The sequence below is a fragment of the Pelobates fuscus genome, chromosome 6, assembly GCF_036172605.1.
Source record: "Pelobates fuscus isolate aPelFus1 chromosome 6, aPelFus1.pri, whole genome shotgun sequence".
NCBI lineage: Eukaryota > Metazoa > Chordata > Amphibia > Anura > Pelobatidae > Pelobates > Pelobates fuscus.
In genome coordinates this window covers 59,604,224-59,621,129 of record NC_086322.1, presented here as the reverse complement: position 1 = coordinate 59,621,129, position 16,906 = coordinate 59,604,224, and the positions used below count along the sequence as shown (strand labels likewise).

Here is a 16,906-nt window from a genome sequence, read left to right as displayed (position 1 = left end):
TCGGGATCCATCCCTCATTCATCTTAATAAAGGTGAGGTAATCTAGACTTGTTTGACCTAGGTGACTTCTCTTCTCAGTGACAATACCTCCTGCTGCACTGAAGGTCCTTTCTGACAGGACACTCGAAGTGGGGCAGGCCAGAAGTTCTATCGCAAATTGGGATAGCTCAGGCCACAGGTCAAGCCTGCACACCCAGTAGTCAAGGGGTTCATCGCTCCTCAGAGTGTCGATATCTGCAGTTAAGGCGAGGTAGTCTGCTACCTGTCGGTCGAGTCGCTCTCTGAGGGTGGATCCCGAAGGGCTGTGGCGATGCGTAGGACTTAAAAAGGTCCGCATGTCCTCCATCAACAACACATCTTTAAAGCGTCCTGTCCTTGCCGGCGTGGTCGTGGGAGGAGGAGGATGACTTCCACCTCTCCCCCTGTTAGATTCCCGTTGTGCTGTGACATCACCCTTATATGCTGTGTAAAGCATACTTTTGAATTTATTTTGCAAATGCTGCATCCTTTCCGACATGTTGTAATTCGGTAACATTTCCGCTACTTTCTGCTTATACCGGGGGTCTAGTAGCGTGGACACCCAGTACAGGTCGTTCTCCTTCAGCCTTTTTATACGAGGGTCCCTCAACAGGCAAGACAGCATGAAAGACCCCATTTGCACAAGTTTGGATGCCGAGCTACTCATTTCCCGTTCCTCCTCCTCACTGATGTCAATGAAGGTATGTTCTTCCCCCCAGCCACGTACAACACCACGGGTACCAGATAGGTGACAACGAGCACCCTGGGATGCCTGTTGTGGTTGGTCTTGCTCCTCCTCCTCCTCAAAGCCACATTCCTCCTCTGACTTCTCTTCCTCACAATCCTCTTCCAGCGTTGCCGCAGGTCCAGCAAGCGATGCTGATAAGGCTGTTTCTGGTGGTGATGGTGACCACAACTCTTCCTCTTCGCGCTCATCTACGGCCTGATCCAGCACTCTTCGCAGGGCACGCTCCAGGAAGAAAACAAATGGTATGATGTCGCTGATGGTGCCTTTGGTGCGACTGACTAGGTTTGTCACCTCCTCAAAAGGACGCATGAGCCTTCAGGCATTGCGCATGAGCGTCCAGTAATGTGGCAAAAAAATTCCCAGCTCCCCAGAGGCTGTCCTAGCACCCCGGTCATACAATTATTCATTAACAGCTTTTTCTTATTGGAGCAGGCGGTCGAACATTAGGAGTGTTGAATTCCAACGTGACGGGCTGTCGCAAATCAAGCGCCTCACTGGCATGTTGTTTCGCCGCTGGATATCGGCAAAGTGAGCCATGGCCGTGTAGGAACGCCTGAAATGGCCACACAACTTCCTGGCCTGCTTCAGTACGTCCTGTAAGCCTGTGTACTTATGCACAAATCATTGTACGATCAGATTACACACATGTGCCATGCACGGCACATGTGTCAACTTGCCCAACTTCAATGCCGTTAACAAATTTTTTCCGTTGTCACAAACCACTTTGCCGATATCCAGTTGCTGCGGAGTCAGCCACTTTTCCACCTGTGCGTTCAGGGCGGACAGGAGTGCTTGTCCGGTGTGACTCTCTGCTTTCAAGCAAGTCAAACCCAAGACGGCGTGACACTGCCGTATCCGGGATGTGGAATAGTACCTGGGGAGCTGGGGGATGTGGAGCAAGACGCAGCAGCAGAAGAGGACTCAGCCGAGGAGGTTATGGAAGAGGATGGAGTAGGAGGAGTAGAGGGGGTGGCAGCAGGCCTGCCTGCAAGTCGTGGCGGTGTCACCAACTCCTCTGCAGAGCCATGCATTCCATGCTTGGCAGCAGTCAGCAGGTTTACCCAATGCGCAGTGTAGGTGATATACCTGCCCTGACCATGCTTTGCAGACCAGGTATCAGTGGTCAGATGGACCCTTGCCCCAACACTGTGTGCCAGACATGCCATTACTTCGTTTTGCACAATCGAGTACAGGTTGGGATTGCCTTTTGTGAAAAGAAATTTCGGCCGGGTACCTTCCACTGTGGTGTCCCAATAGCTACAAATTTTTTGAACGCCTCAGACTCCACCAGCTTGTATGGTAAAAGCTGGCGGGCTAATAGTTCGGACAAGCCAGCTGTCAGACGCTGGGCAAGGGGGTGACTTTCTGACATTGGCTTCTTACACTCAAACATGTCCTTGACAGACACATGACTGTGGGCAGATGAGCGGGAACTGCTTAGGGCGGGAGACGGAGTGGCGGATGGTTGAGAGGGGGCAAGGAGGACAGCAGTGGTTGACGTGGCTGAAGATGCTGGACCAGGAGGAGGATGGCGGCTTAGAGTAGGCGTGCAGCCCCATGTGTTGATCCCATAGGCGTTTGTGATGTGAGATCATGTGCCTACGCAAAGCAGATGTACCTAGGTGGGTGTTGGACTTCCCACGACTCAGTTTCTTTTGGCACAGGTTGCAAATGGCATCACTGTTGTCAGAGGCAGACACACAAAAAAAAATCCACACTGCTGAGCTCTGCACAGCATGCGTTGATTGGCGTGCTGTCGGGCTGACCCCGGGTGCCGATGCATGCTGTCTGACTGTGCCACTAGCTCCTTGCGATGACCTCCCCCTGCTTACATCTCGTCTCCTCCTCCTCCTCTCTGTCTCCCCATCTGAACTTTCGCCCTGTTCTTCTTCTTGCCGTGCGGGCACCCACGTGACATCCATGGACGCATCGTCATCATCAACCGCTTCACTTGTATCTGATAACTCAGCAAAGGAAGCAGCAGCGGGTACAACATCATCATCATCACACCGTACGTCAGTGGTGTATTTTGGATTTGTGCTGCCCTAGGCACGACTAAATTCGGGCACCCCCAAAATCTAAATTTGCCCCCCCAATTCGTGTTAAGGCCATTTTTTTGACTGACAGACACATGCCGTCATTGATACATGAACTGATATACACTCACTGAGAGATACACAGTCATTGGCACACACTGTTTAACCAACACAAACTTTCACTGACAAACACACACTGACACACCCACTCACTGACAGGCACACACTCTCAGATACACATAAAATTACATACACACACTGACACACAGCCCCAGAACACGAGGCAAAAGAGGCATTTGTCTGGGAGCTTGGGGTGCCATTTTTTGGCACCCCCCCTGAAAGTGCCGCCCTAGGCAAATGCCTTGTTTTCCTTGTGGTAAATACATCCCTGCCGTACATCCATGTGTGTAATGCTGCCTGCCTGAGACATATCCCTGTTATCTACATCCTCTGGCAATAATGGTTGCGCATCACTCATTTCTTCAAACGGATGTGTGAATAACTCCTCTGACATACCAAGTAAAGCGGCTGTGGTGCTAGTTTTGGTGGTGGCGGCAGGCGGGTGAGTGGTATCTTGAGAGGTGCCTGAAGCTAAGCTGGAGGAGGATGGTGCGTCAAGGTTCCGAGCGGAGGCTGTAGAAGATTGGGTGTCCTGTGTTAGCCAGTCAACTATGTCCTCAGAACTTTTCGAGTTCAGGGTACGTGGCCTCTGAAAACTGGGCATTATTCTAGGGCCAAAGGGAATCACAGCACCACGACCATGATGGCCCCTGCGGGGTGGCCTGCCTCTGCCTGTCATTTCTTTTGGGATTAGTGGTACTATGCGTGCAAGCTACTGTGAGACCAGATATGAGTGGCAATGTGCACTGGCAGAGGTCTGCAGAGTACACGCTGTAGGCCTGACACACCCGCTTGAAGACAACTAACTGCTATTCAATCTATAACAGTGAAGAAAGTTTTTTGGTTTTAAATGCACAAAATTGTGACACCAGATATGAGTGGCAATGTGCACTGGCAGGGTTCTGCAGGGCACACGCTGAAGGCCTGAAACACCCGCTTTAAGGACACTGACTGCTATTAGCTTACACTGGAAACCTTTTTTTCTTTGTAAAAGCACACTACAGAGATACCAGATATGAGTGGCAACTGTCAAAGTACGCTGGCAGGGTTCTGCAGGGCACACGCTGAAGGCCTGAAACACCCGCTTTAAGGACACTGACTGCTATTAGCTTACACTGGAAACCTTTTTTTCTTTGTAAAAGCACACTACAGAGACACCAGATATGAGTGGCAACTGTCAAAGTACGCTGGCAGGGTTCTGCAGGGCACACGCTGAAGGAAGGCCTGACACACCCGCCTTAAGGACACTGACTGCTATTAGCTTACACTGTAAAACTTTTTTTCTTTGTAAAAGCACACTACAGAGACACCAGATATGAGTGGCAACTGTCAAAGTACGCTGGCAGGTTTCTGCAGGGCACACGCTGAAGGCCTGAAACACCCGCTTTAAGGACACTGACTGCTATTAGCTTACACTGGAAACCTTTTTTTCTTTGTAAAAGCACGCTACAGAGACACCAGATATGAGTGGCAACTGTCAAAGTACGCTGGCAGGGTTCTGCAGGGCACACGCTGAAGGAAGGCCTGACACACCCGCTTTAAGGACACTGACTGCTATTAGCTTACACTGGAAAACTGTTTTTCTTTGTAAAAGCACGCTACAGAGACACCAGATATGAGCGGTGGCACTGGGCAAATGGGCACAGTATCCACTGAGCCTGACACAGAAGCTGGCAGACAACTAACTGCTCTTCTTCAATCTATTACAGTGAAAAACTTTTTTTGGTTTTAAATGCAAGCTTAAGCTATTGTGACACCAGCAGTGAGTGAGTGGTGGCACTGGGCAAATGGGCACAGTATCCACTGAGCCTGACACAGAAGCTGGCAGACAACTAACTGCTCTTCAATCTATTACAGTGAAAAAAGTTTTTTGGTTTTAAATGCACGCTATAGAGACACCAGATATGTGTGGCAAATTACACTTGCGGAGGTTGGCAGAGCACATGCTGAATGCCTGACACCCAGATGCTTGCAGACAACTAACTGCTATTAGCTTACAGTGAAACCCTTTTTTGGTTTTTAAAGGCACGCTATAGTCACACCAGATATGAGTGGTGGCACTGGGCAAATGGGCACAGTATCCACTGAGCCTGACACAGAAGCTGGCAGACAACTAACTGCTCTTCAATCTATTACAGTGAAAAAAGTTTTTTGGTTTTAAATGCACGCTATAGAGACACCAGATATGTGTGGCAAATTACACATGCGGAGGTTGGCAGAGCACACGCTGAATGCCTGACACCCAGATGCTTGCAGACAACTAACTGCTATTAGCTTACAGTGAAACCCTTTTTTTGTTTTTAAAGGCACGCTATAGAGACACCAGATATGAGTGGCAAATTACACTTGCGGAGGTTGGCAGAGTACACGCTGAAGGCCTGACACCCAGACGCTTGCAGACAACTAACTGCTATTAGCTTACTGTGAAACCCTTTTTTTTGTTTTTAAAGGCACGCTATAGTCACACCAGATATGAGTGGTGGCACTGGGCAAATGGGCATAGTATCCACTGAGCCTGACACAGAAGCTGGCAGACAACTAACTGCTCTTCAATCTATTACAGTGAAAAAAGTTTTTTGGTTTTAAATGCACGCTATAGAGACACCAGATATGAGTGGCAAATTACACTTGCTGAGGCTGGCAGAGCACACGCTGAAGGACTGACACCCAGACGCTTGCAGACAACTAACTGCTATTAGCTTACAGTGAAACCATTTTTCTGTTTTTAAAGGCACGCTATAGTCACACCAGATATGAGTGGTGGCACTGGGCAAATGGGCACAGTATCCACTGAGCCTGACACAGAAGCTGGTAGACAACTAACTGCTCTTCTTCAATCTATTACATTGAAAAACTTTTTTTGGTTTTAAATGCAAGCTTAAGCTATTGTGACACCAGATATGAGTGGTGGCACTGGGCAAATGGGCACAGTATCCACTGAGCCTGACACAGAAGCTGGCAGGCAGGCAACTGCAATTACATTACACAGAAAAAAAAAAAAAGCAGACTGATGTTCTAGCCCTAAAAAGGGCTTTTTGGGGTGCTGTTCTTACAGCAGAGATCAGATGAGTCCTTCAGGATTGTAGTGGACACTGAATACCCTAGCCTAGCTATCAATTCCCCTATCTAATCAGCAGCAGCTACACTTTCCCTTCTCTCACTAAGCATGCAGCTTCAGAATGAATCTAAAATGGATGCTGGGAGGGAGGTGGGAGGGTGTGGAAGGGAGGGTCTGCTGCTGATTTGCTGGAATTTGTCTGCTGACCGTGAGGCACAGGGTCAAAGTTTGCTCAATGATGACGAATAGGGGGCGGATCGAACCGCCCATGTGTTTGCCAGCGAACAGTTCGGTACATCACTATTGCTGACCTTGCAGCCTCTAGGGTAAATTAACTTGTCTGAGCAGATTTTATGACAATATCCTATTGATTACTTGTTTGGCTTTTTTAAAGTCTTCTAAAGTTTATGCAGCTCAATAATGGTTTTATAGCTATTAGCTGTTTTGGAACTCTGTCCCTCCCTCGATATATACTGCTTGGGTATTCCCCACGAGTAAATGCTGCCATGATTGATCAGGAATAAGGAAAATTGTTTCATACTTACTGTAATTGTCTTATAAAGCCTTCCCCCACCCTGCAATTAGGCTCAGAGAACTCTGATTGGTGGGTTTAAGCCACCCAATCAGAGTGCTCTGACAAGTAAATGAAGAGACTGACACGTAAGTCTCTACATTTACCTGTCACAGCACTCTGATTGGTTGGCTTGAAATCCACCAATCAGAGTGCTCTGTGTCATTTACCACAGCGTGGGAAAGTTCTTTGGAATTTTCCCATGCTGTGTAATTTGACTCATAACACTCTGATTGGTTACTTAATCCACCAATCAGAGTGTTATGAGTCAAATTACACAGCGTGGGAAAATTCCAAAGAACTTTCCCACACTGTGTAAAATGACACAGAGCATTCTGATTGGTGGATTTCAAGCCAGCCAATCAGAGTGCTGTGACAGGTAAATGTAGAGACTTACGTGTCAGTGTAACGGATCGACTCTGTACCCGACTGGGTACCTCCGTTAAAGGATGCTCCTACCGTTTCCTGAGGACTCCAAGCACTCTGGCAGACACCACAATCACCGAACCGTAGAAGCATATGAGTACTTTTAAGCATATGAAAGTTGTATACAGTCGAATAGGAAAAAACATGCGAATAGGTTTACACTCCTAGCAGTCAAACTGGAACAGCATACAATAAATCCTCCCCCAATAATGAGACGTCACTTCACTTTGAGGGTTAAGCAGGAACTCCACTGTAATGGCCACACACTGGCTTTTATGCAAGTCCCCATGCAAGGGGACATCCCACAGGGTGGGACACAGTACAATCAATCATTTACAGGAGAACCGTAAAACACACCCAGCACAAACATACATCCCTCCCCTCTGCCTGTGATATAATTACTGAACACAATGGGTTAATGTAATTTATCACAGGCAGGAAAAATACACTTTTTATACATACACTGTAACTTAAAAAATATGCATCATATTCACATAAAACATACATATTCCGAATCAGCATACTTTAAATATAAACATAACCAAGATTCAGCCAATTCCATCCAGGGGTTAAAACGTTAAGGGAAAGTCCTATTTGACCAAATGAAGCATGGCTTTTCTGCCCAAAACCAGTTGTCCAATTATCTCCAAGGACAGAGGCAAAACTCCATTAGCCACATGGCAGACAAAGGACAGTAAAAGACATAAAAATACATACTGTTACATTTATCACATAGAACATACACATTCTACCTATCCCCAGATAGCTTAGATCTGAGCGCACATCTCCAGTGGACAGTGGCGAGGTTGGTTCCACCACAGTCAGTCTCCTCATTTACCTGTCAGAGCACTCTGATTGGATGGCTTAAACTCACCAATCAGAGTGCTCTGAGCCTAATTGTAGGGCGGGGCAAGGCTTTATAAGGCTTTTTAAGCCTTCCCCTGCTCTACAGAGCTCAGTCTGCACGGTGCCCTCGTTGGGTGAAGATGGATTAATTTTTTTTGCTCTCGTTTTTTTTTTTTTTTTTTAAGTGCGTCGGTTATTATGGCTTTTTATTTGGTCTTTGTTGGGGCTGAAAAAATAAGATTTTAGAAGAAAGAAATCATCAAATGGTAAGTTTTATTTTATTTTTTACAGGTACTTAGCTAACGGTCCCCCCTCATTATTTTTAGGTTGAGGGGGGTAGGTAGGTGTTATTTTTTTGGGGAAGGGGGGGTGACTAGGGGTTTGGGGACCCCTAGTCACCTGGGGAGGGGGGGTTAGTTTTTTTATTTAGAGCCCCCACCTGCCACTCAGGGGTGGGGGCGAGGGGGGAGGACATTAGGTCCCCCCCCAATTTGTATTTAGGGCCAGGTGTGGGGGCCAGAAGGGAGGACATTAGGTCCCCCCCCTTATTCTGATTTAGGGCCCCCACCCACCGCTCAGGGGTGGGGGCTGGGGGGGGGAGGACAATAGGTCCCCCCCCTATTCTGATTTAGGGCACCCACCCGCCACTCAGGGGTGGGGGCCGGGGGGAGGACAATAGGTCCCCCCCCATTATTTTACTTTAGGGCCCCCACCCGCCGCTCAGGGGTGGGGGCCAGGGGGGAGCGCAATAGGTACCCCTCTAATTTAGGGCCCCCACCCACCGCTCATGGGTGGGTGCCGGGGGGGGGGGAACAATAGGTCCCCACCCTTATTTTACTTTAGGGCCCCCACCCGCCGTTCAGGGGTGGGGGCATGGCAGGGGGGCAATAGGTCCCCCCTTCAGGTTAGAAGCCCCCACTCGTGCGGCACAGGTGGGGGCTTGGGAGGGGCACAGGCTGCTCAAAGTAATCTTTGCTTAGTATTAGTAAATTTGGCTAAAAGACCTGAATTGTTCTTTCAGCCAAATTTACTATTCTGTGGGAATTAGGGAGTTATCTACTTATTCATTCCTGTCATTACATTGACTGGCCAAGTAACTTACATTTTATATGAATGTGTGTTACTTGATTGTTGTAAGTGTTGCAAATGCTTACAGCTGAATCCTGGCTATACTGTTTATTTAAACTTGTATATAGTGTAACATTCTTCTTCTTCTACTGGGTAAGTATATTAGTACTTAGGCAATATTGCACTTCGACACTTAGGGACCTCGGCAATTTGGCACGTCAGACATTCGGAAGTACCCAAATGTCCGAATTGCCCGAAATTCGTCCGAATTCATATTTGGACCGAAAAGAATTGCACATGTCTAATTTGTGCGTATGTGGGTTGTTATATTATATATGTTCATGAATAGTTCGTGGTATTGTCAGGGCCGTCTTTAATCTTGATTGGACCCTAGGCAAAGCATGTGCTTGGGCCCCCTGGATCCTGCCCCCCCTCTTCCCTTGCATGCAATCAATTCAATGCAGTGTTGGAACTAAAGTAGAGAGGAGCAAGAATTTATTTGGGCCACCCTATTGCAAGGGTGACAAAAAGGTAGATCACCATCTGTCGTGCAACTCCAACAATGCATTGACAGTTGGGGATCTACTATTTACCCATGTTTGTATTTAGCACTGAGCAGTGTTTGTGTATTTGAATGTAAGCATGTTTTTCTATAGAGTATTTTTGTGTAAATGTAGGGATGTGCTTGTATGTGGTGTTTGCGTTTGAATGCAAGCATGTGTTTATGTGTAGTGTTGGTTTTTGCATTCAGGGGTGCTGAGATGTATGCACATATACACATACACACACTGAAACACACACTGAAACACATGCAGATACACAGATATATACACTGACACATGCAGATATACAGACACATATACACACACTGACACACAGATAAAGTCACACAGACTGACATACAGATACACAACCCAACACACATGCAGATACACACACACACTGATATACACTGACATACACACACACAGATACACATACTGATAACATACAGACACACAGATACACATACACACAGATTCATACACAGACTTCATACAGATACACACACATATATACACACTGACACATACACACAGATACACAGACGCATATAGTGACAGACATACTTATACAGACAGACACATACTAACACACACACATACACTGACATACTGACACATGCAGACATACTGATACAGACATGTGCGCGCGCACACACACACACACACACACACACACACTGACAGCCATACTGACATACACACACAGACGCATACACTGACTGCCATACCGGCCCACAGACATACTGACAAGCATATTGACACACATTCATACACACATATACTGACAGACCTTGAGATACATTCACTGACACACAGACACTGACAGATATACTGACAGACCTTGAGATACACACACACACACAACAAACTGACAGACATACTGACACACACAAACTGACAGACATACTGACACGCACAGACATATACTGACATACATTCACAGACACACACAAACTGAAAGACACACGTAAAATGTACACTTTTAAACCCACCCTCCATTTTCCTACCTTGGAGAGTTGTGGCTGAAGCTGTTGGGAGATGTGGTCTGACTCTCCCGGCCTGACCACCTTCTCTCTGCTTCCTCCATCTTTCCCGCGCGGCTCATCTCTTTGTGGGAGGAAGTGACGTGCGGACGTCATTTTCTCCCATGTTGGTGAAAAGCAAGAGGGCCTGGTCGCGCTGTTAAAGCGCTACAGCGCATGCCTGGGCCCCTGCTAACACAAGCTGACCGGGTGACCCTTGCATGGGCCATCCGGCGGGCCTCCTTAGTGTGCAGGACCCCGGGAGCACTGGTGGGCCTATGGAGGGGAAAAATAAATGGTAGAGGGCAGCAGGGCCCCCTTTAAACCCTTTCGCTGCTGATTAGTGCTACTGTTGTGATCACTGTGCTACTGCTGTGATCAGAACAGCAGTACTACTTTTTTATTGGTCAGATGTTTTGACTTTTTGTTTAAATGTAACCATTTTGAAGGGGTGTATGCTATTTTAACTTAATTTATTCAGAGAGTGACACAGGTTAGATGACTGATATTGGCACGCTAAGAGCCTCTTACATAGAGCCCCTTAGTGAGGCTTCTAGTGATAGCGCTCCCAGCGAATCACCATAAACAAAGAGGTGCTCAGAATTCCCCACTGTGTCTGAGGAACGCATGGTGCCCTCAAGCTTAGCTGCTTTGGGGTTTAAGGACATCCATTTTCGGCATCAGTGTTTACGTTTTTGAGTGATTCTTTGAGCATATGGCTACGCAAAGCAATGCCAGCCAGGGACGTCTTTAACGCAAGGCAAACGGGGCAGCTTCCCCAGGTCCAGTGACTTCAGGGGGCTAAAAGTAGCTGCCCAGTTGGCCACGCTGCCCTCAAGAATCCCCCCCCCCTGTTCTGTGGGGCAAACGGGGCAGTTGCCCCGGGCCCAGTGACTTCAGGGGGCCCAAAGCAGCTGCCCCTGTGGGCCCCGCTGCCCTCAACAGTTTTTTTTCCCCTGCATTGCCACCAGCCGGGGCCCCACACACTAGGTATGCCTAGCAGATGGCCCATGGTCCACCCGGTGGGCTTGTTTTTAGCAGGTGCCCGGTCACGCACTAAAAACAGCGCAAACGACCCCTTGCTTTTCGGCAGCAGTTTGGAAGAAAGTGACAGCGGCGAGTCACTTCCTCCCATAGAGAGGAGTCGTGCGGGAGAAGGCAAAAGGAGCAGCGCAGGAGGGAGGAGGAGAAGGAGGCAGTGAGGAGGGGGGCTCCCATCAGCCTTAGTAAACACACTTGACCCCAGGTAGGAAACTGGAGGGTGGGTTTAAAAATTTAAATGTTACATGTCTGTCTGTGCGTGTGTGTCAGTATGTCTGTGTGTGTCATTATGTCTGTGTGTGTCATTATGTCTGTGTGTGTCAGAATGTCTGTGTGTGTGTCAGAATGTCTCAGTGTATGTGTCAGTATATCTGTCAGTGTATGTATCTGTGTGTGTCAGTATGTCTGCTGATGTATATGTGTCAGTGTATCTGTGTGTTGTCAGTGTGTGTAATTGTGCATCTGCATGTGTGTCAGATATACATACACTGACAGACGGTATGTCTGTCAGTGTATTTGTGTGTGTTAGTATGTCTGTCAGTGTATGTGTCTGTGTTCATATGTCTGACAGTATATGTGTCTGTGTATATGTATGTGTGTGCATCTTTGTGTGTATCGGTAGTATCTGTATGTAGTCAGTGTGTATACCAGTGTGTCTGAGCATCTGCATGTGTGTCATGTTGTGTATCTGTTTGTCTGTATCTGCAAGTGTGTCAGTGTGTACCTGTGTATCTGCATGTGTTTCAGTGTGTCAGTGTGTATATCTGTGTATCTGCATGTGTTTCAGTGTGTATCTGTGTGTATGTGTATCACAGTGTATGTGAGGCAGTGTATGTGCATATGTGCATACATCTCAGCATTGATACACCAACACTACATACAAATACACCACTGCATTCAAACTTCAATTCTACCTACAAACACACTCCTGCACTGAAACATCAACACTACATACCAACACACACATTTTGGTGTTAAATACCAATAATATATAAGCACACCCTTACATTCAAAAAACAACACTACACATAAATGATGCTTGCATTGAAACGCCACATACAAACACACCACTACATTCACACAAACATACTACATACAAACACATGCTTACATTCACACACACCAATTCGGCTCAGTGCTAAATGCAACCCTGCAAGCATGGGAAAATGGTAGATCCCCAGCTGTCAAGGCATTGTTGTAGTTGCACTACAGATAGGGATCTATCTTCTGGCCACCCTTGCAATTGGGGGGGCCCAAAAACAATTCTTGCACCAGGGCTATTTCTACATTAGACCGTCACTGCATTGGGGTGGAGGACTTGATTGCATGCCAGGGAGTGAGGGGGGAGGTGGCGGTGGCAGGATCCAGGGGGAAGAAGTAAATGCTTGCCCAGGGTCTACTCAATATTAAACACGACCCTGATGCCAGCCAATGTCTCTCTGCAAACTCTGAATCTCAACACCAGAAAAATAACACCCGGCACCCTAGTAACCTCACTGAAAGGAAAATGTTTTGGACACTGATGATGCTTATTAGGATTGTAATTATATCAAGCATTCACAATTACTGGCACACCCCATTCTAGCTATGCCTGTTCTTCCAGTGATTACGAAGATGGATAGATATGAGCAACTTCTCAATTTTAATAACAGCACTGAGTGTCCCCTAAAAATGACAGGTTGTATTGAGAAAAAAGCTCAGAAAATTTTCCATGAAAATTACAACCCTGAAAAGAAAATATGTTTTTATTTATAACAAAATGATGTGTAAGTGTGTGTGCACTTAAAGGGAAACCCCGGTGCCAGGAAAACAATCCGTTTTCCTGGCACTGCAGGTCCCCTCTCCCTCCCACCCCCCAATCCCAGGTTGCTGAAGGGGTGAAAACCCCTTCAGTAACTCACCAGAGGGAGCGACGATGTCCCACTTAGCTGATTCTTCCTCCGCCGCTCCTCCCTGTGATTGCGTCGGCCGTTGGGGAAGACTGATCCCGCCCACCAGCCGGGGAGACCTAATGCGCATGCGCGGCAATGCCGCGCATGCGCATTAGAGCTCCCCATAGGAAAGCATTGAAAATGCTTTTCAATGCTTTCCTATGGGGAAATAAGCGACGCTGGAGGTCCTCTCATAGCGTGAGGATGTCCAGCGACGCTCTATCACAGGTTTCCTGTGCTAGAAACCAGGAAGTGCCCTCTAGTGGCTGTCTAGTATACAGCCACTAGAGGTGGAGTTAACCCTGCAAGGTAATTATTGCAATTTATAAAAAACTGCAATAATTACACTTGCAGGGTTAAGAGTAGTGGGAGTTGGCACCCAGACCACTCCAATGGGCAGAAGTGGTCTGGGTGCCTGGAGTGTCCCTTTAGTGTGAAATAGATAATGGCTGAACAAACATATAACTCAAATGTGAGATAGATAATGGCTGAACAATCATATAGCTCAAATTATTTTAATTTTGGTTTAGAACTTGAACAACTGCCTTCTTCCTTCAGGGGTTAAAGAGGCGTGCTATAACCATTCTCTCACATTCCAAACATATCTACTTGAAATGTATGTCACTTTAACAAGTTTGACTCTTGCAGCTTGCCGTAGGAATCGACTACTCAGATGTTACATTGACAGTGATACAATGTTGCGCTCCTTATTGTAACTTCCTCAGTGTTCCAGCTGCAATGCTGCTGTTACTGGCATGTATCTCTTTGTGGGGCTCCTTCCTCCCCTTGCAAGCTGCTCCCATTCAGGTCTTTGTGATCCCACACAGTCATATGGATGTAGGCTGGGTGTATACAGTGCAGGTACAGTCTGTTAATGTTCTTGGCATATGTCTGCATGAATGTGTAGTTAATAAGACTTTTTTTCCCCCGATTCCATTTTAACTAAACAGCAGTACAGCTGCTGACAGATTAATGAGTTGCATTTGTGATTTTATGCTCTTAGTGCTCTATACATGTCTAACCACATGACATAGATGCAGGAAGTTATAGTAAGTTTCCATATGTCAGGTGATTTCTAAAGATGCCATTTTTATTGAGGGCACAGATAGTTTGGTAACATATGGCAGGGGCTGGCTGAGGGTGACATGACTTTTAGTCATATAATAGTTGGCTGCCAGTGTGGAAGTATTAAGAAAGATCGTACATGCCTCAGAAAAAAAGCATGCTAACTCACCAAACCGGTCCAGTTGCAAAAGCCGATTATTACATCATATATAATAGTATATATTATAATTATTATAACACTTAAAAAGCCGAGTTTAGAGAAATGTCTTTTATACAGGCTGATATTGTTTTCTAAGAAATTACAATATATCTACATTAAACTACCCCTCCCTCCTCCCCCCCAAAAAACCCCAAGTAATAGAAATAGTATTTACAAGGAAGTTTATTTGAAAAACAATGAATTGTAGTTAATAACAAACCATATTCCAATACTTAGGTCAGCGTAAACATTAGTTCAATCATTTTTTGAAGCAGCACTTTTTGTTTACATTTTACAATGTTTGCAATTTATTAAATTTTACTATTTAATTAATAAATCCCTATATTCCATAGCATACATGATTTATTTTTATCATGTGCTAAAAGGTTAGAATTAAAATCACAGAAGCATTTTATTTAAGCTGATATGGATATTATCGCATTAGTTTTTTTTTTTCACTATGTATCTAGATTAGAACTCCATTTGAGATAATATTGAGTTTCATTCTTCTACGTGTGAGAGGTAGTTTAGTGTTATATATTATGTTACGAGAGTATGAGACAGTCTGACCAAACAAATGTGTGAGAGAGAGATTTCGGATGGAATATTAGACATTAACTATTTCTATGACTGTTTGCATGAAACCAGGATGCTATTCTGTTACTAATTATCCTTACTTTAAGTAATAATACAGAATATACAACTTTAACTGCTCCAATGATTAAAGGAACACCATGGTCACCCAGACAACCTCATTGGGATGAAGTGGTCTGGGTGCAGTGTCCCTGTCCCCTTAAAGGGACCCTACATGTCTTGCAGGCTGTTTTTAGATATACCCTCGATAAAAATTGCATAATTAAATTCATGCACGTTTTCATTTGGGGTATGTTATGCAAGCCCCATTGATTCAATGCTTTCCTATGGGAAAGTTTGAATGTGCGCATGTTCATTCGGCCTTCCTATATGAGGAGCATTGAATTGGGCCATTGCGGAGGAGACAGGAACTCTTCTGTGATGTTGGCAGAGTTCAGCGGCGCAGAGGGATCCTCAGTGCTGGAATAAGATAAGTAAAACATATTTTTATTTATTTTTGGCTCGGGAAGGGGCTATTTAGAGCCAGGAAGAGGGACACTATAGCATTAGGAATTCAGATTTGTATTCCTAATGCTGAAGTGCTCCTTTAAGCTCTTTATAGTCAATGATTTCAAACAGTGTACTGGATAGGTTAAAAAGGTGTAAGACCATTGTTAATAAACTAGACCTTTGCATCTAAGGTACAGTTAAGACAAACACGCAGTTAACTCATGACTTTGGAATGATACCTAGGTACTTGTCCAAGATTTGGTTATGGCAGTTTTGTGACATACTGTGACGTGATATTGTTGAAAAGGTGTACAATGAAGCAAGACATTCTGTTAGAATATTGCTAAGGCGGCTACTCAGATATTATATGTAACCTATTGTTAACTATACTAGCATATTCTCATCATTGTCTGTAACTGTATGTCTGATTGAAACTAATAAACATGACACTGAGAAGAAAACTTCTTTGGTCTGATACTCCCCTATTCCCGTAACATAGTATGCTAGAGTCTAGACTACATTTAGTTCTACAAAAAGTAGGCTAAATAGTTGCTGTGGACACATAAATATTGCAGGTTAATGCCTTAACCATTCCATTTACCTGTTTATTGAATAGACCACAAAGCTAACATTATCAATTACTGGCTAGTGATAATGGGAGTTTTATTAAAGAATTGCTGGAAATTTACCATTATGCCTCAAAATATAAAAATATTTTTCTATGATAAATCCTTTTAAAGAACTGGTGGTTGTTAGAACGTTCTAACATTCTAAAAGTCTGCAGTAAACCGTGTGATATTTTAGCATTTTTTCCTCTTCTTAACCATGCTATTTGTCTTTTCAGGAAAGTATGCATGCGTACGCTGCCAATGTCTACAGGACTGTTGTGGAAGAATTAACGAAGGGCAAACATCGGAAGTTTATTGTAGTTGAACAGGAATTTTTCCGCCTTTGGTGGGACACCGTGGCAGATGACTTACAAAAGCAGCAGGTAAGAGAATGCTTTGCTTGCAGAAGTTCCGCTTTCGGGGGAAACCATATAGAGAGACTTGTCAAATGGACTAGAAAAAACAACAACACATCAACACTAAATTATGTTCACTGGCATTTGCCAAAAAAATATCAACCC

General features: G+C 45.4%; 1 protein-coding gene across 1 annotated transcript in view; it reads left to right on the top strand.

Annotated features, from left to right (window-relative positions):
* The first annotated feature begins 14,091 nt into the window (after nt 1–14,091).
* Nucleotides 14,092–16,906, top strand: part of MAN2B2 (mannosidase alpha class 2B member 2) — a 41,926-nt gene continuing 39,111 nt past the window's right edge. The window contains exons 1-2 of the mRNA XM_063457749.1: nt 14,092–14,291; nt 16,622–16,768. Of these exons, the coding sequence (XP_063313819.1) occupies nt 14,169–14,291; nt 16,622–16,768 (270 nt within the window). The 5' untranslated portion in view covers nt 14,092–14,168. The remainder of the gene's footprint in view (nt 14,292–16,621; nt 16,769–16,906) is intronic.